At 46.2% G+C, this 22,121-nt stretch overlaps 3 protein-coding genes across 5 annotated transcripts; 1 reads left to right on the plus strand and 2 right to left on the minus strand.

Moving 5' to 3' along the window:
- Positions 1-221: 221 nt before the first annotated feature.
- On the plus strand, positions 222-5,883 carry LOC120814278 (uncharacterized). 2 transcript variants are annotated; one of them, XM_078083004.1, is made up of 13 exons: positions 222-315; positions 667-746; positions 852-887; positions 2,006-2,311; positions 2,414-2,674; positions 3,501-3,764; positions 4,064-4,183; positions 4,293-4,308; positions 4,410-4,498; positions 4,600-4,653; positions 4,748-4,810; positions 5,193-5,255; positions 5,367-5,883. In XM_078083004.1, exons 2-13 carry the CDS (start codon positions 710-712, stop codon positions 5,372-5,374), a joined length of 1,317 nt encoding a protein of 438 aa, XP_077939130.1. In that variant the 5' UTR covers positions 222-315; positions 667-709; the 3' UTR covers positions 5,375-5,883. The 2 variants fall into 2 exon arrangements, with proteins under 2 accessions (XP_077939130.1, XP_077939124.1); XM_078082998.1 differs by having other exon boundaries at positions 303-746.
- A 1,295-nt stretch (positions 5,884-7,178) lies between these two features.
- creld1b (CRELD disulfide isomerase 1b) lies at positions 7,179-11,989 on the minus strand. 2 transcript variants are annotated; one of them, XM_040194094.2, is made up of 11 exons: positions 11,675-11,989; positions 10,563-10,683; positions 10,379-10,461; positions 9,953-10,063; positions 9,728-9,819; positions 9,392-9,571; positions 9,171-9,266; positions 8,963-9,046; positions 8,778-8,873; positions 8,534-8,674; positions 7,179-8,447 (listed from the first exon to the last, which is right to left on the minus strand). In XM_040194094.2, the coding sequence occupies exons 2-11, from the start codon at positions 10,677-10,679 to the stop codon at positions 8,227-8,229; spliced, it is 1,221 nt and encodes a 406-aa protein (XP_040050028.1). In that variant the 5' UTR covers positions 10,680-10,683; positions 11,675-11,989; the 3' UTR covers positions 7,179-8,226. The 2 variants fall into 2 exon arrangements, with proteins under 2 accessions (XP_040050028.1, XP_040050029.1); XM_040194095.2 differs by having other exon boundaries at positions 11,389-11,693.
- A 509-nt stretch (positions 11,990-12,498) lies between these two features.
- Positions 12,499-21,519, minus strand: LOC120829847 (interleukin-17 receptor C). Its single transcript, XM_040194367.2, has 16 exons — positions 21,128-21,519; positions 18,371-18,398; positions 18,146-18,271; positions 17,777-17,899; positions 17,562-17,674; positions 16,917-17,028; positions 16,461-16,502; positions 16,131-16,252; positions 15,975-16,037; positions 15,829-15,886; positions 15,515-15,735; positions 15,264-15,311; positions 15,018-15,069; positions 14,765-14,860; positions 14,642-14,680; positions 12,499-14,526 (listed from the first exon to the last, which is right to left on the minus strand). Exons 1-16 carry the CDS (start codon positions 21,287-21,289, stop codon positions 13,745-13,747), a joined length of 2,187 nt encoding a protein of 728 aa, XP_040050301.2. The 5' UTR covers positions 21,290-21,519; the 3' UTR covers positions 12,499-13,744.
- Positions 21,520-22,121: the final 602 nt, after the last annotated feature.

Consider the following 22,121-nt stretch of genomic DNA (forward strand, 5'->3'; position numbering starts at 1 on the left):
TTGCACTGGAGTTTATTAAGTGTCACCTCAAGTAGTGACATCATCCTGCACTAAGTGTCACGAGGTTTATAATTGTATTTCTATTTATCTGTGTGATGTATGTTGTACCATTGGCTAATATACACACATATATATATATATATATATATATATATATATATATACCTTGTATATATATATATATATATATACCTTGTAGATATGTAGTAAAACTGAATTGTTTTCTCTAATTTCTCTCAACTTGCTGTTGCAGATGAGGAACTAACGAGTTGGTGGAAATTCTCATCTCCATTTTCTCCATTACGTCTTATGCAAGTGAGGTGGATTGTGAAAGAGTCTTAACTGTTTCCTCTTTTGATGTGTTTTAAAGGTTCTGCCGATTTACAACTTCTCTAAATGTATAGTGGACTGTAGAGTTTTTATTTTTCCAATGCAAAATACAAAAAAAGATGAAACCCTAAAAAAACAGAATACAAAATGTTTTTTTAACGTTAATTTACACGTCTCAGGCTGCAGTTCAGTTTTGATGGAAGAGGCGTCCCAGAATGCACCACATCAGCAGAAGCAGAAGTTAGAAAACCTCACATCTGATGTTCATCTGTGGTCTCTGCATTTCCACATTTCTCTGCATGTTTCACATCTTTCAAACTGTCTCTTGACACGAAGCAGAATCATTTCTCACAAGTTGAGTGTCAGCGTGGACGTGAGGATGGGACACACCTTGTTTGGTGCGTTGGGGCTTTTCTGTGAGTACTTTCTCTGTTTAAATCATAGTTTTCATAGATACAACTTTTTAAATGTAGAAGTTAATAGTTTCTGTCAGTTTGATGATGTTTCTCACTTTATTTTAGCGCTGAATATTCTCCTCTACTGTGGACACGCTCAAGGTTTCTATACAACTTTCTTTATTTTGATACCTTCACTCAAGACGACTCAACACCTTCATATGAGAACACACACGCGTACACACACACTGCTGTGTAATATACACACAGATCTCACTAGTGAACGTAAATACAGGGCATTGAAAATCCGGACGGTTCTGGTCACCGTAATACAAGCGGAGCGTTTCACAGACGTCTGGCTGAGAACAGGCTGCTCTTTGCGGCGTGAGATGAGCTGACCGCCCGGTGCTGGAGGAGTCAGACGGTCCCGTTAACTGGACCTCACATCTCCCACATCCTCGGAGCAACTTGTTACGAAGGCTGAATGTTGACCAACCGACTGCAGAACAACTAACACACAAGCCCCGACACACCGACACACAACTCCTACAACGACGTTCCGTGACTTAAACATGGTATATTTATAAAGTTGGACCTACAGAAGGACGGGCGAGTCCAGACTTAAAAGCATATAAAGGAAGGGCGTAAGATTGTCGCTTATCGCTGTTCAAAAGCTGCCCTCTTTGCTTCCGTCTTTCGCTGTAACTGAGATGCTTCCGTCTGCTGGTGAGATTTCATTCATACACACTAGTATGTGTAATGTGTTATATATGCACGTGCATAGGTTTACACAGTATGTATGTGAGTGTGTGTAAGTGTCTCAGTAGTGTGCACGAGAGCATTTCAATAGCAAACGTAAGAGTGTTTCATTAGTTAAGTCCTAAACGGCCCCTCATACTATATGAATGTTAAGAGGAAGTTGACAGTGATGCTGTTTAATTAGCTGATTATTGTTTAAAAGGATCAATTATTCGACAATATTGATCATTTCAAATAAAACAAAAGAAAGTTAAGACAAACCTTTAAAAAGAATAATGATGATGGCAGCAGCAGGTGTCAGCAGGGCCACACATCAGTTCTTACAAGTGCAGATTTAAGGACAAAGAATCTGAAATAGAATATTTGAAATGTGAGATTAGTTACTATGTTTAAAGACATTGTACCAAACACCTGTTTAACACATGAAGACAGATAAAAAGATGGAGGACATCAGCAGTGACAGTAATCCACCAAGGACTCATCATAACACGTCTTTATTCTGTCAAACCTCTTTCCAACAGATGTCCCTCGTCCTGTCCTCACAGTGTCTCCATCATGGACGAGTCCTGGAGACTCAGTGACTCTGACCTGCAGTGTTGGACCTCCGTCTGCAGGATGGAGGTTCTTCTGGTATAAGACTGTTCCAGACCTGCCATACAACTACCTCTACACCTATGAGCTTCTAGCTGGTGGCACCAATGGGACTGAACAGGATTCCTACATTCTTCATGGACAGACACACACAGCAGGATATGTGTGCAGAGCTGGAAGAGGAGATCCTGTGTTTTACACTCTGTATAGTGATGTGAAGTTTGTCTGGTCTGGAGGTGAGTTTGTTCAGACTTTTATATTCTTGCACAAGGGAATAAATGTCCTTTGTGTGTTGACATTGTTTGTCCTGTGTGTGTCTCCTAATGATGTGTCTTCAGGTGTGAATCCAGCAGCGTCTCTCACAGTGAGTCCTCACAGACTGCAGCACTTCAGCACAGAGTCACTGTCACTGATCTGTGAGGGAAACTCTACTGAGTGGAGAGTGAAGAAGGTTGATGAAGATGGTGACGTGTCATCATGTTCTTACTGGGGAAAAATGACTGGATCCACATGCAACACCAACACTACAGCGAGTAGTGGAGTGTACTGGTGTGAGTCTGTAACACAGTTCAGCAATGCAGCCAACATCACTATACACAGTGAGTTTATATTCATTTAAAGGTTTTTAAATCTAAAGTATTTACACATCTTATTACAGAGTGCTGACATTTTTAAGGTGACTTTATGATGAGTTTAACTCAATATTTATTTTAACAAACGACTCAACAATCATAGTTTGTTGCAGCATCTTTCTGTTGGGTGGTGTAGTCGGTGGATCCAAATACACACTCACAGCAGTTCTAGTTCAATCAACTGATTTTATTCACCAATCAAATTGTGAAGAGAATAAAACAAGGCAAAGAAGAACATGAGGATCTCCTCAGGCTCTACTGGAGTCGGGAGGGAAACTCCACCGACATCTCGCGGTCTGGAGGGATTGAGCAGAGGTCTGACACCGTAAGCAGAGTCCGCTGAACTGATAACGGTGCATTCTGTGGTCCAACGAGGGTCTGACGCTGAAGGGCAGAGGAAAACAAAAACATGCAGACAGGTTGAGGGTAAATTGATAGAGAGACCAACGGCACCTGAGACCAGCGTGTGAACTGGACGGACTGATGACTGTCACCGTTTGGCTTTGTTTCCTGTTTTATTTAGTGGTTTCCTGTCTTCCCCTGTGATTGTCTGCCGTGTGCCTGATTGTTTCCACCGGTGTCCAATCACCTGCACCTTCCCAGTGTATTTAAGCAATGTGTGTCTCTTAAGTAAGACATACATTCTATGACGCGACTGGGAACAAGTTAATCCATGAAATGCAGCTATTCGCTCAGCTACTGTGTGAATGTGAATAACAAATGTAAACTATAAATGTCTTCTCCTCATTGTTCATCAGCTTGTTTGACTTCCTGTCCTCTGGTCTCTTTACAGGAGGTGATGTCATCCTGGTGAGTCCTGTCCGTCCTGTGACTGAGGGACATTCCGTCACTCTTGGCTGCAAGTTGAGGACAGAAAAGCTTCTTTATAATGTGGATTTCTATAAAAATAACACACTCATCCCAAATCCTGTCAGAGGGGAGCTGCTTATCTCTGCAGTTACTACGTCAGATGAAGGCTTTTATAAATGTAGAGGAAGGAAATCACCTCAAGGTTTGGAGACTTTGACCTCAGCAGAGAGCTGGTTGTCAGTGAAATGTGAGTACGAGTTTTGTAACATGTGTTACAGTCTGAGTGAGAAAAGGTGTCACTGAATTAGAAGTTATCTTAAGATAAACTATTTGTTTGTGTGAGACAATATATTAGTAATATATAATAGTACTTGTGTGTAGTACGGTACTACAACACATTAGTACCTGTGTTTTTACTTTGTTTTAAGTATGTTTTTCTGTCTCTGTGACACTCTGAGATCTGTTGATGAAGAGTGTGTTATAAATAAACTGTATTATTATTGTTACTTGTGTATCTCTTCATGGTTGGTGTGTACTTGTGTGTAGATCCTGAAGAAGCAGCATCAAGCTCTGTGTTTCTCGTGCCGTTGGTTGTTGGTCTGGTTTCTGGAGTTTTACTGATTATTCTCCTGCTGCTGTTTCTGCGTCGCTACAGAAAGTCAGAAGGTGAGATCTTTTCCTTCTGATATCAGACTGATTTCACTGAAATAAGTCAAAGTCACAGATATTATTACACACACTAATTAATGATCAATGTGAAACCTTTTTCTTGCAGCTTCAAGCCTCAGCAGGTTGGTACAAGCCTCTCTTCTCTCACTCTGAACATGGCAGCAGGACTTTACATGTTCCTCATTAAATCCTCTGTATTTACTTCATGTTTTGGACCCACAAGGTCTCAGAGGACCAATCAGAGCCCAGCTACAGACCACATGATCAACCAGGGTGAAACTCAAGACGGACATTACGCTTCTGCTCCTCCTGGTCAGCTTTAATCCTCATCACACAGCTGTTAGAAATACTAGAATTAGATGATTCAAAGTCAATGCAAACTGTCTTGAATCAAACAAGATTCATAATTTCAGATGAATCCAGCCTCCCGTATTCTGTGGTTGAGCTCAAACACCTTAAAAAGAAGGGTAGGTGATTTACTTTGTATAGTGAGAATCACCTTTGACAGCTGAGATGATTTTGTTCTTCTCATCAAAGTTCTTCATGTGGTCTTTGTGACAGAGAAGCACGATGAACCAGACGAGAGCCCCGTTTACTCGGATGTGAGGATCCCAGCAGCTGCAGGTACAGTCAACGCCAACACAGCTTCTAGTATTTAACAGGTGCTACCTGCTCTAGTTTAATACGTTCATACGTCGTCCAACGTGGCCAATGTCAACAATATACACATCCTGCATACAAGTACACAACAAAGTACACAACAGACTTTAGACCGAAATTTGTTGGTCATTTAAATTATTTGTTAATTAGAAATGATGACAATACTGTGCAGTCGTGAATCAAACATAAGGGGGATGCCACATTTAATTTATTTATTTCTCATTTTTACATTTATTTTTCTTATTTTGGGTTTTACATCTCTGAGGACGACGTATATCAGTACATTATTTATTTAAACTAGAGCACTACTGGCAAACATGCAAAAATAAGATCTTTTCATTGGTAGGAAAATCCAGATGTGCAGCAGAAGAGGAAACTCTTTATTCTGAAGTCAAACCAGGAACATCTGGTAATGAAGCCGTTTATCAAGCAGATTATTTCACATAATTAAACGTCATAAAGCACCTATGAGCTCATCTTAAATAACCGTTATTGGTTTTTTTCTTTGTTTCTCTTCCAGATCAATAAAGACGTCCGTGTGGACAAAACCACCGACATGAAAAACAATCTCTTCAGGATATAAGATGTGTCCTTAAACAGCTACAGAGCAGACAGCTTGGTGCTCTGTGGAAGCCTCTTCCCTTGTTGTAGTCGGCTTTGGATGGATGAGGTTCTGGTTAAAAAGGATCATGTGATCTTTGCAGGTTTCTTCATCGTATCCAGAGAGGTAGAGTCCAAAAAAAGAGCGTTGATCTTTCTTTCCCCGATACGTTAGCGTAGCATAGAGCCGTGATACTTCCCCCGGGGACACGAGAACCCTTCATCTCATGGAGCCGTTTCATTATCTGACAAACAGTTTTAGGTTTGTGAGGTTGTTTTTGTTGCTGCTTATTATATATTATAATTACAGTCTGCTGAGTGCTACTGAAATTCATTTTAAATGTTAGATATAGTCTGAAGTAGCATAAAGTCTTTTGCTTGCATCCTTAAATCCCTCTAATACTTTTTTCCAGTAAAAGTGGATAAATAGAATCTCACATGGAGTGTTTGTCTCTTTTCTGCCTGAGATTGTATATTTTTTCCTGCATACTTACAGACGTCTGGAGATGTCAGAAGACTTTTAGTGCTGCAAAAATAATGGATCCATTTCAAAGGGAATGTTAGCAACTGATGTCTGTAAGAAAGCAAACATCAAAAGCTTTAAGACTAATCAGCAAACTCCTGCCATCCTTCTTCATCGTACTGAGAGATCTAAATATGATCTATTAGTTACTCAACACAGCTTTGTTATGGAGAACTGAACTCAATTGAAAACATTAAATTCCCATTAAGGGATTTTTCTCCTCGAAAAAAACTGCAGATTTTCCAATAAAATCCACTAAAATACCATTTAATATCATCCACCTTCGCCGAGTTATTCATAACATGGAGCCTATTTCTACATGTGATTACTTTAAGGTGCCTCGATTGATAAATAAGTCCCTTTCTGCACTTTCCAGACTTTGAGAGAGAGAAATGTGACTCAGCTAAGAAGCTTTAAACTCTTAAACTCCTCTTCATGTGTAACTCATAGAGGTTTGAGTTCAGGCCACAGACAAAACGCTGTGATTTCCAGGCAGTGGAAGAAAGTCACAGAAGCCACATGAGTCGTGGAAGAAGTAGAAAGTGGGTTGATGGTCGGGGGAGGATGCATGAGGGATGCAGCGTCTGCAGTCACCACTGGGGGGCAGTGATGCACTAAAAGGCTCAACAATGCACCTCCTATGTTTGCCCACCTGTAGCTCTTCTGCCTTCATCAATCAGGTGGCTGAGGATGACGAGGGGAATCGGTCACAGCAAAGACTCATCGCTCAGCGTGTAAATGATGCGTTTCTGTAGTTTGTGCTGTCAAAGCTATTATGGGAACTCTGGATTATTTAACCAGATGAAAGTGTATCTTTCTGAATATTAAAAAATGCAGATTTATCTCCCATTCTACATTATGAGGGTTGTTTTAATCACAGCTGTGAGTCAATAAAGTGAACCAATGACTTAATATCTGAACATGTTGGTTGTTGTGGAATCAAAATCCAAGCTGCCTATTCTCTGGTGGTATTTCCTTGTGCCTACATTACCCAGAATGCAACCTGACCATTCACAGTTCTGTTGGAGGGGTGTTGTGCTATTAGATGCTAATGCTAATGTAGCCTTGAGCTGCTCAAGCAGAGATGAGAAGAAGGTTCAGTAAATGTGAGCAAATCCTTTTCAACAACCTCACGTGTGTTTACTCGTTCTCTTTATGTAGCGTAAAAACGTCACAAAATCAACACAGAAATTCAAATATTAAAAAACCGAGGAGTGACAGACTTTTTATTTTAAAGCAAAACGTAAGATAACGAATGATGACTTTGCAAACTGGGAAACACAAAGTAGAGTAAAGTAGATGGGTGGGAGTAAGAAGTGATGCTTTGGCGGCTTTCTAACACGACGCTACTTTATCTGCTGGAGTAACAAGAGAAACTGCATTGAAAAAATACACACAAAGGGAAATGTCAAGAGCAGAATGTTATAAATATCTTTCCCCATAAATATTGCTGAAAAGGCAAGAGAAAATGGCTTTAATCATCCAGATCTGAGCTGATATTTAAGAACAATAAGCAAACAGCAGTATTGTGTGTGTGATCGTTCATGCTAAACTAAGTCAATAAATAAATAAATACATACATCCATAAGGTTCAGTACCTATTACTTCAAATCCTTTTCTCATGCATTATTAGTAAAAATAATCATTCAGTACGTAAGGAGGTAAAAAGTCATCCAACACAAATAACCAGTGGCTCCTTATTAAAAGATCCCAGAGTTTCAATGAGCTTTTTGGGGCGACTGAAGCAAACTCCTAAAAATTCCCTCATCTGACCAAACGGCCGCTTTCTGGAATCTGGAGACACGGACGAAACTCGAGTACCGTTCAGCCTGTGGGGAAACCTTCTGCGTCACCGCATCGAGATGACGAAGAGGTGACGCACGTGATGGAGGGAGGTTTTGGATCAGGTGAAAGAGAGAGACATCACTTCAACATGGCGGCCAGACGAGACGTCCAAATGCATAATAGATTTTAACAATCAGCAGCGGTCTTCGTGTCCCCGCTTGCTCCCAACAAAGTTGAGGAAAGCGATCGAGTTCAGTTCCTTTGTGTCAGTGCAGTTTAGCTTCGTTGTTCCTCTTCAACATTCACGGCTTCACGGCCCTCAAGTTCTCCCTTTTTGTCCTATTCATAGACATAAATTAACCCAAGCCTTTTCAAGTAAAGCCCCCATCGGCTCTCTGCCCCCCCCCCTCCTCCCCGTTGAGTCTTCTTCACCTTAACTGGCTGGTGGTCCTTTCTCAAGGCTGCAGACAGTCTAGCGTCCCTTCAGAAATCCATCCAGCATGTAGTCTCCCTTCTCGGTCAGCCAGTATCCGGCCATGGCGGCCACACCCCCGATGAAGATGGCGGTGAAAACCATGTCGCCCTTAGCGGCCAGCGTAGCTATGGCGCAGATCACGATGCCGAAGAACATCTGCTGCAGCACAAGGACCTCGTCGTCCGTCATGTCGTCAAACAGACCCTTCTCTGGGCCAGCTGAGGAAGAGGAAGGTGTCAATTTGTTTGTTGGATCGTAGAAATAGAAGCCTCGCTCTATTCTCTGTAGGTCTACGGCCGCTTACCAGGAGGCTTGTTCTCAACACAAATGCTGTCTCTCCTGATGAATCCATCAGCACAGTCACAGTGGAAGGAGCCCTCCTCGTTGATGCAGGCCTCGTTGAGTCCGGGGCACGCGATCGCCTGATCACCGCATTCATCTACATCTGTGCCAGGAAGCAACGAGTGAATAATAACAGTGAGGGGAGAGGAAAGGTGCCGCGGGCTTCTTCTGCACGGGAGGAGAGAGAAGAAGCGCTGCGTCCTCACCGAGACACTTCGCCCCTCTCAATTTGTAGCCACGTGCACATTTCTTGCAGCGGGCGGGGCCGGTCCCCATGCAGCCCACACACGCCTGGTCACAGCCTGTGGACGACAGAAGGTCACGGTCACCTGCTGCAAAACGCCTCCTGTTGCAGGAAGGACTGAATGGGGCAAGCAGTGGAGAAACGCACCTCTGCATTCATAAGATCCTTCTGTGTTGTGACAGAAGGTGTTAGAAGGACAACGAGCCAGCTCCGTGCCGCACTCGTCCACATCTGAGAGACACGCAGGGGAACAACGACAACACTCAAACAACACACAAACAACGCACAAACAACTCGCGTCCAGGAAAATAAAGTCAATGAAACGTCACCGTGGGACCTCCGGTGCCAGACTCACCCACGCACTTGTTGTCATGAAGGATCCATCCGGGTTTGCAGTCGAGGCATTTGTAGTCCTGCGGCCCCGCGCATTTCTTACACGAGTGGAAGCAAGCTGCACAGGGAGGGGGAAGGGGGGGGGGGGGGGGGAAGAGGCATTGGTGCAATTCCTTCAAAACAACCTGTAAACGGACTTAAATGCACGCAGAGGTTCGTAACAGTCGTCTGAATGTCGAGCACCTGCACAGGCTGCTCTGCTGCTGTTGGAGCTCCTCTCTCTGAAGTAGCCGTCCGCACAGCTCTGGCACAGATGACCCGAGTATCCGGGATCACACACACATTCTCCGTCTCCGAGGCGGGTCCCCTCCCCCTCGCAGCGGCCCAGTCCTCCGCAGACACCGCCAGGGCTCGAGGGGCACTCTGTATTGGATACATATGCTAGATGTGGTACTCTAAAGATCTGCATTATTACCCGTTTTGTCTTCCTAGTGTCGGATAATTGGATAATTACGGTTTCTTATGGGTTTTTAAACTGATATCAGGACGCTTCTGTTCCATTTCTAATGTTTCGCACACCTTTGCAGTCAGGTCCAAAGCGCCCAGGTAGACAGCAGACTCTCAGCTCCTGAATGCACAACCATTCAAACAGGTCTGGTGCCTCCTGCTGCCTGCAGGACACACACACACAAGTAAGTTAAAACAAAGGCGTATTGTTACAATCCAACTAAACACGTTCCTCTCTGTCATTCCTCAAAAGACGCAGACCAAGAATCATACAACCTAATACACGTATCTCCTTACCTGTGGAACCACCATGTCTCCACTTGGTCCTCGATCTGCTCCAGCAGCTGGTTACATTCAAAATCTGCTTTCTCACAAGCAGCTTCTACGATCTCCAGGAGCCGAGTCTCACTGAGAACAAGAGAGCAGCAGTGTGAGGCGCGAGACAGACGTGGAATAACGGACCCCCCATAACCCCCGAAGAAGATCCGTTTTTAAATTTAACGGATGGTCAATTGCGTGTAGCTTAGAAAACGTTACAACTTGCGAAGCCGTGAATGTATTTCCTGCTTTGACATCAGGCTTCGGCGGCCCCTTCATTGTTGTGGTAGAATGAAAGAATGTTCCTGTATCTTTAGCCTACGTCTAGTGTGATGCAACTGCAAAGTAGCAGCTAATAATCTCCATAGATCAGATGACTCAAGTGTGGGTGTAACTTCCTCTTACCTGCTTGCATACTTGGCCAGCTTCTCTTCCTCCCAGGCAGTGTTCCCTCCCCCAAAGTTCTTGGTGGCTGTTCTCTCCAAGCCCTAAAAACACGGAGCATTTCAAGACTCTGTTTTACTGAGAAACAACACGTTGCTCCAGAAGACCAGCGCTGGCGGACGGCTCTTTAGCGTGACCGCAGTACCTTGATGAAGCTCTCGGTGAGTTTCCGGCAGGTCTGGCACGGAGCGGTCTGGACTCTCACCACTGAGAGCTCTGAGAGAAGCACCAGGGCGGGCAGGAAGGGCCAGGCCGACCACATGGTCCTTCAGAAAGCACACACAGAACTGGGATTCTTAGTGATAAACCAGAGCAAATATAATCTAATGCTCTCAGAAAAGCTTCACCAGTCGGCCGTCTCCAGGAACCCGGATATAACGTCCATTACCTGGATGTGATGCGGTAATACTGCATAGGTGGGGACAAATTGACAATATCTGCACAATACAAAGCAATAGTATTAATCAGGAAATACATACTTTTGTGAGGACTAATGTTCTGCTTTGTACCATTTTATTAATTAAGTATTTATATTGGTATAATATAGAAGTTATAGGTCATGCAATCATATAGAAAAGCATGAAAGATATGTTTTTGTCTAGTATGTTCTCCTAGGTACTGCTTAGTAATAAAGTTATTTATGGTATTTTGCAGTGATAAGCCACACAATACAAAGCCATGAAATATATACTTTTGTGAAGCATAATGTTCCTCTTTGTACTAATTTAGTATACGTCGGGTCAGTTGTGATAATGATTTTGTAAGCTTAATAGATTAACTGGATAGAATTACTGCCCTGATCTTTAGCTCATCCTCCTCTGTGCCGTCATTCAGATTAGAAGTTATTTTCATAATTTTAGCGATATTTAAACACGCACACAAAGCATTCCTCGGGTGGAGGAAAGACTCTCTTATTGTTGTTTTACTAACAAAGTCTGTTTTATAAACCCTGGTAGGGATGCTCTTCTCACCGTTAGCATTAGCAGGCTCAGCATCAGCACCACACACAGTTAGCCAACAGTTAGCAGATGGCTAACCGCGATAGCTAGCTAGCTGCTAGCCGAAACGGTGTCATCGTCATCGTCAGCTAATGTTTACGGTGTATCTTTATTATTAAACAACACAAAACTCCGGTGACAGCGTCCCTTTCCACGTCGCTACACGTCCCACAAACGACCGGGTGTCTTCCATCGCAGTTAAAGCAACTCCTGACATCATACGAGCACAAATCTGCCTACAAGCTACTCTTTATTTTACCTTGTTTCAAAGCCACAGCGTCCGCTTACGATGGTTGTTTGATTCCCTGCGGGCACACACGACGCGGGCGGAGTTTCACGTTTTGGAGGGACACTGTTGATGCTTCGAGTGTACCATTTCTGTTGTGGGTTTCGGTTTTTTTTTTGTCGCTGGTGAGCTCACCGGGGGACCGGCTGGTGGAGCTGCTTCGGGGGCCAGTGTGGGTCCTGCGCTGGAGGTGAATGAATGGATGTGCTGCTTCCCGTCGCTTCTGTGTGCGTTTCCCGTGCAGCGGAAGCCCCGCAGGATGTAGCCCCGCCCAGCTGGGGATTCAATTCATCAACCACTCAGGCCACGTCACACTTCCATCAACCAATCAGTCAACGTCCCACTTCTATCAACCAATCAGTCAACGTCCCACTTCTATCAACCAATCAGTCAACGTCACACTTCTATCAACCAATCAGTCAACGTCCCACTTCTATCAACCAATCAGTCAACGTCCCACTTCTATCAACCAATCAGTCAACGTCCCACTTCTATCAACCAATCAGTCAACGTCACACTTCACGCCCTCGCGGTTAAGCGCTTTCAGAACACATTTAACCCAGTGATGTAATGTGTGTTTTCTTTAAGTATACGGAAATTAAGCATTCAAAAGTAGATATAACACAAATAAAATTGAGAATAAATTTAAATATTTTTACACGGCAAAATCAATGAACTGACTTTGTAATAAAGCGCTTGCTTTCTGAAACACTCGAATTAAAATGAGAACACATCTCATGCAATGTTTCTAATGAATATTATTAAATACTGTTCAGTACCAGGAAACCACATCCGACTGGTATTCAGACAGATCCTTTATTCAAATCCCTCTTTACACAGTATGACAAAACAGTACAAAACAGACATGCCTTGTAAACGCAATTCAAATTATACTCCTGTATAAATTAGAAAGAAAATAGCTTATTTTTGTTTTCAAATTAATCTTCATGTCAGAGCTTTCCACAGTTTATGACAAAAGGCCCCAAAATGTCCAACAACAAAACACCTTTACAGTCCTTTGCATTATGATAAAGTGCAGAGATTACAGTTACATACTAACTGTATTATAATATTTCATTTAACTCTATCTAGGCTAGGCCGATCTTGCCCATACAAGGGGTTGTTTTAAGTGGTTCACAACAGTTTGTTTTTTTAAATAGATTTTTGTTTGCATTTAACACTACCAATCAGAATTGACTGTAAAATATGAATCGACGAGCAATACTCTACATTTCTGAGGGAGACCCAGGCAAATATTGTCATCAGCCCTGATAAATCTGTACTTTTATACCAGTACTTATAGCATTATTAATTGAATAGTGCAAAGTAACTGTATTAATAATTGTACTATTAAACACAGGTGTGTTATCATAGACCAAAATATACACTCCAAATCTAGACATAGTAGTAAACATATGACACTCAAACTTAGTGTTTCGGACATCATTCTCCAGCTACAAGAAAGCCATGTGTCCCATTTCCACTACGTCCTACTACTACATACTTATGCAATGTATTTTAACTCTTTGCTGAATATACTGCAGCACACAGTCGGTAACGCGATTGACTGTAAAACATCTTTAAAGTAAAGTAAAACAGTATTGGTGGATGTAACTTACTTTGCCTTTGAAGAACAGCAAAAATACAATCAAAGTAAAGCAGTGTATCCGGCTACATACGCATGCAAAATGTCAAATATTAGAACTTCCCGGCTTAGTTTAAGAAGGATAAACGGCGTCGACACAAAACAACGCAGCAAATACTTTGAGACACGGTTCTTCATTTGAGTATTATTTTGCTGGCCTAATATTTTCTGTTCGTCTTTCGGTCTTCACTCACTCACGCCTTGGTCATAAACCATCAAAGTCTTTATGTCTTACGTGGTCTTGACTTCAACACGTTTGATTTTTGGGTGCTTTTATTGTGAAGCACCGGACCCTGGAGCCCAGATGTTCATCAGCTGTAGACAATTCTTACCAGCAGCTCATTCCTAAACTACAGCTCGGGCTTACGGCCGCCGCCGCCCCCCCCCCCCATGTGCCGTCAGACCATTTCCATGTCACCGACCTTGTGGTTTGCGTCGGGGCTGGAGGGCGGCGTGATAAGACGGGGCTGCAACGGGTCGGTTTCCCACGAGTCTTCCAACCCGGCAAAACCCCGAGACACCCCCGGGAGGCGCAGGACATTCGCCCCCGCCGTGAACCCCGACAGCCGCCGCGCCAGAGCTCGGGACGCCATCCGGAGGCCCCCGGCTCTTTTGCGCCTGGCCGACGCCGTGGCCGTCGGCCGAGCGCCGGCCAGTTCGGTCAGGAAGCCCAGGCTCTGCGAGGGGAGGCTGTAGACGTGGAGGCCGCGGAAAAGCTCCGGCAGCGGCCGGCAGCCGCCCGGAGGCTCGGGCGGAAGCGATTTGAACTGCACCAGCATGAAGCGCTCGCCGGCGCGCCCCTGCAGGTAGTCTCCCAGCACGCAGCTGAACGAGGCGGTGAAAACGTCCACGCAGCGAGACGGGACGGCGCGGCTCCTCCCGCCACCCTGGTCCTCCGCGTTCCTCTCCCAGCTCCGGGCTCCCCACTCCTCGGCCCGGATCCAGGCGGCCTGGGTCAGCACCAGCACCACTTTGCCCCCCTGACCCTGCAGTCGGTTCAGCCTCGAGTGGAGCCAGGGGACCGGGCCCAGGACGCCGAGCTCGGTCCGGCTCCACAGGTCCAGAGACACGCTGAAGCCCAGGGCCTGGAGGGACGAGCCCAGGTGACTCATCAGCTCCGGCAAAGCCTGGTCGTCGTCGGGCGGGTACAGCAGCACCACGTGACCCCCACCCACAGCACCTGGAATAGAGGGAGAAGAGATCTTCTAGAATACATAGAAACATAACATCTATATTCACAAATGCATAAATTAGCGTTTATACAGCAGTGAATTAGAGCTCGGGCTTTCTCATACCTTTAACGTCATCTTCTTTCAACCATCTCCACATGTATCCTTGAAGAAAACCAGAAGTAACTCTTTATTCTGCTAATAACACGGTGCCATTAATATTCAATGACAACAACATTCAACGCCGACCTTTTAGGACCCCTTGTATGAGGTAGGCTCCAAGTAAAGCCAAACACATCAGTATCAGTCCGACGAAGATTGGGAGGCTCCATCTCCATCGGGACGCTGGGAAATAAATTAAGTGTTTAAAAAAAAGTAGTTTCACAGACACTGCTCAGGACGTGTGTCACAACTTGTGAGCCACATCCCAGTGAAAACAAAAGCAACTTGTTTTAGTTGACAGCAGGTAAACATTAACCGGGTCTGGCGATAATGAGCTTACTTGTAAATGGACAGTGGGGCTCTAAATATGACGTCATCCCTTGTAGCTTTATCTTAAAAAAAAAAGAAGAAGAAGTAGTTATTAATAGCACTGTATGCAGCCAAGGAGGAAGCAATAAAATGTGGGTTTAAAATGTGTGCAGGTTGTTTCCTTGAAAAAAGACCCTTTGACCTCTCAATGTCCTGGGGGCGGGTCTTCTCCCGCTCACATCTAAGATCATATTCAAAATATCAAGAGGAAGATCACCTGGACACAAAGCAGCGGATGTGACGACACATTGAACTCTCCTGCTTTCTGAAAAGAAGAAAAGAAAGTAAAGCATGAATAATGAAATAAGCTGAAAAGTCAATGCTCTTCGTGATAGATGCATAAACAATGCGAGGTGGCGGTTTTTAAGGATGAAGGTTAGATCCGCGGTTGCAGTGAGGATGTGGCTCTAGTATATTGATGATTTACTTTAAAAGCAGTAAAGCCCGGCTTTCACATTTCTTTTTTACCCAGTGTCCCGTGCGCGAGGCGATCCAGCCGCCGTGCAGCTTCCGTGCGGAGCCCGTCACCTCCTCGCACCGGTCTCCCGCCACCTCTTTCCTGCACAGCCTCAGCTCCGCCTCCAATCGGCAGGGGGCGGTGACATTCCACATCAGGCCCCGGCCACCGCCCCTCAGCCGGGACTCAAACAGCGACAGGGACACATTGTGCTGCATTCTTTCCAGCCGATCTGGCAAAAAGAGAGAGGAGAGACGTCGCTATTCGGTGAAATATTTCACCGCGCCGGCCGCTCTCCGCGTTGACTTCAACGAGCGTCTTTTACCTTGCTGGTTTTTGAAAGGGCAGAATTCGCCTCGGAGTTCCTTTCCCTCGCACCACACCTGAGGCAAATTAAATGAACAAAATTCCCATTTAAAAACATAAAATACATGTGTTGCCTATTGCCTGCAGGTGACAATGATCAGCTACCTGGAGGCACAGGCATGGTGCCACGAAGTTGGATGGAAGCACCATTTCCCGCTTGCCTTTGGGCTGTGAAGGTGAAAACCCAAAATTTTAAGACGTGTACCCAAGACGACATTGAATTTTGACCAATGTGGTAGGTTGACATGAGCGTCGACTGACCCACACAAGAACCTCTCCGGTTACATTCCAAACCAGCCGGCACTGGGACTCGCCGTGGGCGTTTTCCATTCGCAGGAGGATCACGTTGCTCCCGCGATCAATCACAGCGTGGATCCTGGGAACTGAGACGTCAATCGTCACCATCTGTTGAGCTGAATCACTCGACAAGTACGCAGAACGTTTCGGCATGCCACCGCCTTGGGCTCGCGCCACACGTTATAGGTAGCGAGCGGAGGGCCGGCGCAACGTGACGGGTGAACGTCTGCAGGCAGCATCGCCATGAGCAAGCGCGTTAGTCTGTAAGCAACAGCTTTCAACAACACGGCTCACCGTCACAATTCTTTTCAGTCCCCTGGAGGTTCATGGAGCAAACTGTAAGAAGGCAATTCGGCAGAAGAAAAAAATAAATGTTATTTACAGTATTAATAATATCAATCTGCTGCCTGTAAGAGCCCCTTTAAGCAAAGACACCGACGTCAAGCTCTTAAAAAGGTGTTTAACTGTTTCCGATTGCGACATTTTCTAGAATTAAATGTATTCATTCAAATAATTACAACATTATTTTTTTTACGTGGAATTGGTCAATCATCAAAACCTGTTTACGGGCCTGTTTTTCATTTCCTGCCAATCAACTGCTCCACACTCCGGTAAGTGAGGCTAATAGAAAAAAGGTTAAACAAGGTGAAGTTAATGATCAAGCCACTAAACGAGTGCTACGGCAGCAGCTTTACGCCTCATTCCCACCAGTCGCGCCCCCTCCCCGTCCCACCCGGCGCTTCAACTCACCGTCTTTTAACGATGGGACTGTGATTTCTTTTTCGATGTCCATTCCAGTTGGGAGTGGGTAGACGCCGACCACCACTGGAGTGCCGAACGTTGTTTTCACCGTCAACAGCAGCTGCATTTGTGGGTAAAATAAACACATTGTGAAATGTCAGGCCTGTCACAGCGCGTTGAGACCCTTCACATAAAAAGTTCCAATACAACAATGTCACATCTGTCAAATCAGAAAATATCTTTGTTGTAACTGATAACTGAAAACCACTCCAACGTCTGAAAAGTGCCCAAACCGGATACAGGTTTCTATTGCCAAGAGCTCGTTGATTTAATCTTGACAATGTGCTTTAGGCCTTGGCACTGGAATGGAGATAAGGGACTCAATACTATATTTTTAATGAGGTGCAGTGTGAGAGGATCTGATGGTCGCAGAGTGCGAGCGGCCTCAACTAGAGCCGGTATATTATTAGAGAGCAGACACCAGACTTAATAGTTTATTCCTGATCTGCCAATATCCTGCCTAAATGCGGGCTACCGCAAAGCACGTTTAAATCAACATTATTACAACCCACCGCTGGCAAATAGTACATTAAAAGATAAAACAAAAAAAAGCAACACGAGGTAACTTCCTCTCAGCCGCCACTCGATAAATACCTGGTGCGCAGATGAAGCTCGGTTTAAACCGGAATGGCTCGATATAAACCGAAACCGGACTGTCTTCCAGCGTTCAGGGGCGCCGGGGGAGCTGACGCACACGGTCACCGCGGCTGCAGAAGTGGAAATGAAGGCGTGCGGAGTAAAACAGCGTGCGTGTGCGTGTGCGTGTGTGTGAGAGACTTTGGTGTTGTTGAGCGCACGCGGCTGCGTACCTCCCTGCGCGGGGGGCACCGAGGCACCGCTTCCGTGCGCCGTCGGGTTGCTCCTAAACGAGTCCTCATGGTCGGGGTCACGGTCCCCAGACTGCTCGGAAGCCTCGTTTGTACCAAGCACGTCTGCAACAACAATCAGTGGAGTCAACTAACAACAACGTGTGCTGCCAGAACCCCTCAACCTCTGACCCGTCAAAACAAGTGTGATTAAAAAAATAAAAAGCAGGAAACAACAGATGACTGGGCAGAGATGTCAGAAACACAGGACGCGTAAACATTCTCCGCGGTGAGGAAGCGGCAGAGAGGCACGCAGGGCGCGGCGCCCCGCCGGGCGGGTCACGGACAGAAAGCATTTCACGGCAGACACACCTTGGAAGGCGACGCCGATCCGCAGGTACGGTTCGCATCCCTCCGCGGCCGAGCAGCGCAGGGCCACGTGGAGCCGCACGCGCGTGACGTCCAGCGCGTCGAGCGAGTAAGCCGCGAGCGGGGAGGCTGCGGAGAAAGGAGCGGGGTCAGAGCACCTGCGGGAAGGGGGGGGTGCGCCGCCCTCGGGGGTCGGTCGCCGGGTCGCGTTGGGGTCGCGGGGCTTACCTGAGTTCACGCGGCAGTCGCTCAGACCCTGAGGGAGGAGAACGTTGCGGGTGAGAACGGGAGACGCACCACAAACAGCAGGTGAAAGTGACACAGTGAGAACACGCGGCCCTCGGTGAGGTTCTCAGGTCGCAAGTAGGTACGGATTCCTTTAGATCTGAAGGACAAGAACCCTTTTCCCTTCTGTCTTCAAAAGCATCCTCGGCTCACAAAACCACATCGGTCTCAGCTCTTTTATTTCAAAGAACACGGGATCTCAGAATAACACTGGCTGGGTTCTTGATGGAACCCTTGGAATAGAACAGGGTTCCCGGTAGGACCCTCTGGGTTCTAGATGGAAAAACTTTACAATATGTAACAAATTTCGGTAAGCCAGAAGGATGTGTTCCTTCGAAGGTGGAAGACCGTCAGACCGGCTTAGACCCTGGGGGGGAACCCATTGCGCCTTAGTAGTGTTCTGGGGGGGAACCCATTGCGCCTTGGGAGTGTTCTGGGGGGGAACCCATTGCGCCTTAGTAGTGTTCTGGGGGGGGAACCCATTGCGCCTTAGTAGTGTTCTGGGGGGGGGAACCCATTGCGCCTTAGTAGTGTTCTGGGGGGGGAACCCATTGCGCCTTGGGAGTGTTCTGGGGGGGGAACCCATTACGCCTTGGGAGTGTTCTGGGGGGGGGAACCCATTACGCCTTGGGAGTGTTCTGGGGGGGGGAACCCATTACGCCTTGGGAGTGTTCTGGGGGGGGGAACCCATTACGCCTTGGGAGTGTTCTGGGGGGGGAACCCATTACGCCTTGGGAGTGTTCTGGGGGGGGAACCCATTACGCCTTGGGAGTGTTCTGGGGGGGAACCCATTACGCCTTGGGAGTGTTCTGGGGGGGAACCCATTACGCCTTGGGAGTGTTCTGGGGGGGGAACCCATTACGCCTTGGGAGTGTTCTGGGGGGGGAACCCATTACGCCTTGGGAGTGTTCTGGGGGGGGAACCCATTACGCCTTGGGAGTGTTCTGGGGGGGAACCCATTACGCCTTGGGAGTGTTCTGGGGGGGAACCCATTACGCCTTGGGAGTGTTCTGGGGGGGGAACCCATTACGCCTTGGGAGTGTTCTGGGGGGGGAACCCATTACGCCTTGGGAGTGTTCTGGGGGGGGAACCCATTACGCCTTGGGAGTGTTCTGGGGGGGGAACCCATTACGCCTTGGGAGTGTTCTGGGGGGGGAACCCATTACGCCTTGGGAGTGTTCTGGGGGGGGAACCCATTACGCCTTGGGAGTGTTCTGGGGGGGGGAACCCATTGCGCCTTGGGAGTGTTCTGGGGGGGGAACCCATTGCGCCTTAGGAGTGTTCTGGGGGGGAACCCATTGCGCCTTGGGAGTGTTCTGGGGGGGAACCCATTGCGCCTTAGTAGTGTTCTGGGGGGGGAACCCATTGCGCCTTAGGAGTGTTCTGGGGGGGAACCCATTGCGCCTTAGTAGTGTTCTGGGGGGGAACACATTGCACCTTAGTAGTATTCTGGGGGGGAACCCATTACACCTTAGTCGTGTTCTGGGAGGGAACCTTTACCAGGTGGTTGCAGTTATGGTCGTTTAAGTCGGGTTCTTGGTAGAACCTCCTGCAAGGGCTGCAGGAAGAACCTTTATAAACTGTTCTACCAAGAACCCCAAATCTTCCATGAGGACAAACCAAAGACCTGGACGTGGCTTTAGAGAGCATCTGTTCTAGGAAGCGTGCTTCTACGTTACTGGATTGCAATACATTATTTTATTTAAAAATGGCAAAGTTTTATTCATAATGGAAATGGAGACTCCAGACAGGTGACAGTAAACATTTCGGGTCAGTGACACCAGTGACTTCTGCATTTCCTTATTTGTCATGTGAGCGACATCAATGCGTTCGGACCACTTTGAGCAAAAACATCAAAAGAGGAAGGAAGGGGGGTAATAATAGACGCTCCGTTCAGTTCCAGAGAGAAACATTTATACATCACATGCTACTATACTCATTTTACTAAACAAGGCCTTTTTCCCCAGTTTGACTCGTCTTGTTATATTTAATTGTCCCATGTGAGAGTAAACGTGCGAACCAGAACAAACAACACCAGCACTCTGAAACTGACGTAGCTACAAATGAAATGACCTCCACATGCAAAGGTCACACGTTAATGCCACTTCTGCTATATGTTCGTGCATATTTGATACTTCACATATTGAAGTACTCTCCGGTTGATTTACATCTCTGGTACAAAAGTTCAGGGAGAAAATTCCAGCACTAACAAACCTGCGTGGAAATGGAGCAGTGGAGTAAGATGTCAGGCACCATAGTAAATAAGTAATGGAAATTAAACTCTGACAGCTGCCTCTCTGACCGCATGCTAAATGTTAGTCTGCATGTAATGATTGACCAGATCTTGATGAAGTCATAAAAAAACAAGATACATTTACACACCTTATCTTGGTTTCTGAAAAGGTTTTGATGGCAAAGTGGCTGAGATTGTAAGAGCCCTGTTAAAATTTTATTCCATGTGTTCTGTGAATAAGTAACTCATACGTCATAGTAAATAGGCTTCCATGCAGGTTATTAAGTCTGCCGAAGCGACCTTGTTTTGGAACAGGTGTGCAAAAGGTGTGAGGAATGTAGTAAACATTTTCCAAAATAAGACACAAACCACAGACCGTAAAGGTAATGGTGATAAATAAAAACAAAGCAGACGCAGCAGCGTCTCTATAACGTGAACAACCGCGGGGACAGAAATCCGCCTGTTACCTCGCTGCAGCTCAGCTCCGGCGCGTCCCGCTGCATCACCTCCAGCGCGCCCGCAGACGCGCGGAGCCAGGACACGAGGACGAGGACGAGGACGAGGAAGAAGCGCGGCGGCGGCGGCGGCGCGAGAGGAGCGCGAGGCGCCCGCTGGAGCGCGAGAGACATTTCTGGGAGAAGCGCGTGCGCGCGTGGAAACGGTTCGAGGGTTCGAATCCCCTCATCCGAAGATCAGCGGGCACGCGGCCGGTGATCCTTACTCACGGGTGGGGTGGTTGTCCGAGGAGGAGCAGCTTGTCCGACACCAAAACCCGCCGGGACTGTCCTGCGCGGCGCGTTTCCCAGCGATTGACAGCTGGGCGCAGCTGGGCGTGTCGCAGGCGCTTACCTGCTCAGGTGGAATGAATGCGACTTGTCACCTGCGCCAGCTTCTGCTTTTGCCTTCATCCCTCAGGCGCAACTAAGCGTGGCCCATCGCTCGCGATCCAACCGTCACACCTGACGTACAGATGAGGTCACGTGATGTTGATAAAGAGCAGGTGTATATATATATAAATATATAAAAAAAGATCTGGCGGTTATGAGACCCAAACAACGGTACTATTTAGAATGAGCATTTAGAAAAGAGATTGTATCAAAAGTGTCTATGTGTTAAAATATATATATTGTTTTACAAAATCCAGTATCTGACCCTGAATCCTTAGCGAATAATGTAGTAAATCCTAATTGAATGCATATAAGGGAAGAGTATAAACTGCTCACATATAAATCACTACATGGTTTAGGGCCAAAGTGTATCACTGATATGCTTCCACTACATAAGCCTTCAAGATCACTAAGATCTTCTGACACCAATCTGTTAGTGATTCCCAGAGTAAATACAAATCATGGGAAAGCATCATTTAGCTACTACGCAACAAACAGCTGGAATAAACTTCCTGAAGATTTAAGAGTTGCCCCTCTGACCACGTTTAAAACAAGACTGAAAACTTTTATGTTC

This window comes from Gasterosteus aculeatus, chromosome 2, assembly GCF_964276395.1.
Source record: "Gasterosteus aculeatus chromosome 2, fGasAcu3.hap1.1, whole genome shotgun sequence".
Taxonomy (NCBI): domain Eukaryota; kingdom Metazoa; phylum Chordata; class Actinopteri; order Perciformes; family Gasterosteidae; genus Gasterosteus; species Gasterosteus aculeatus.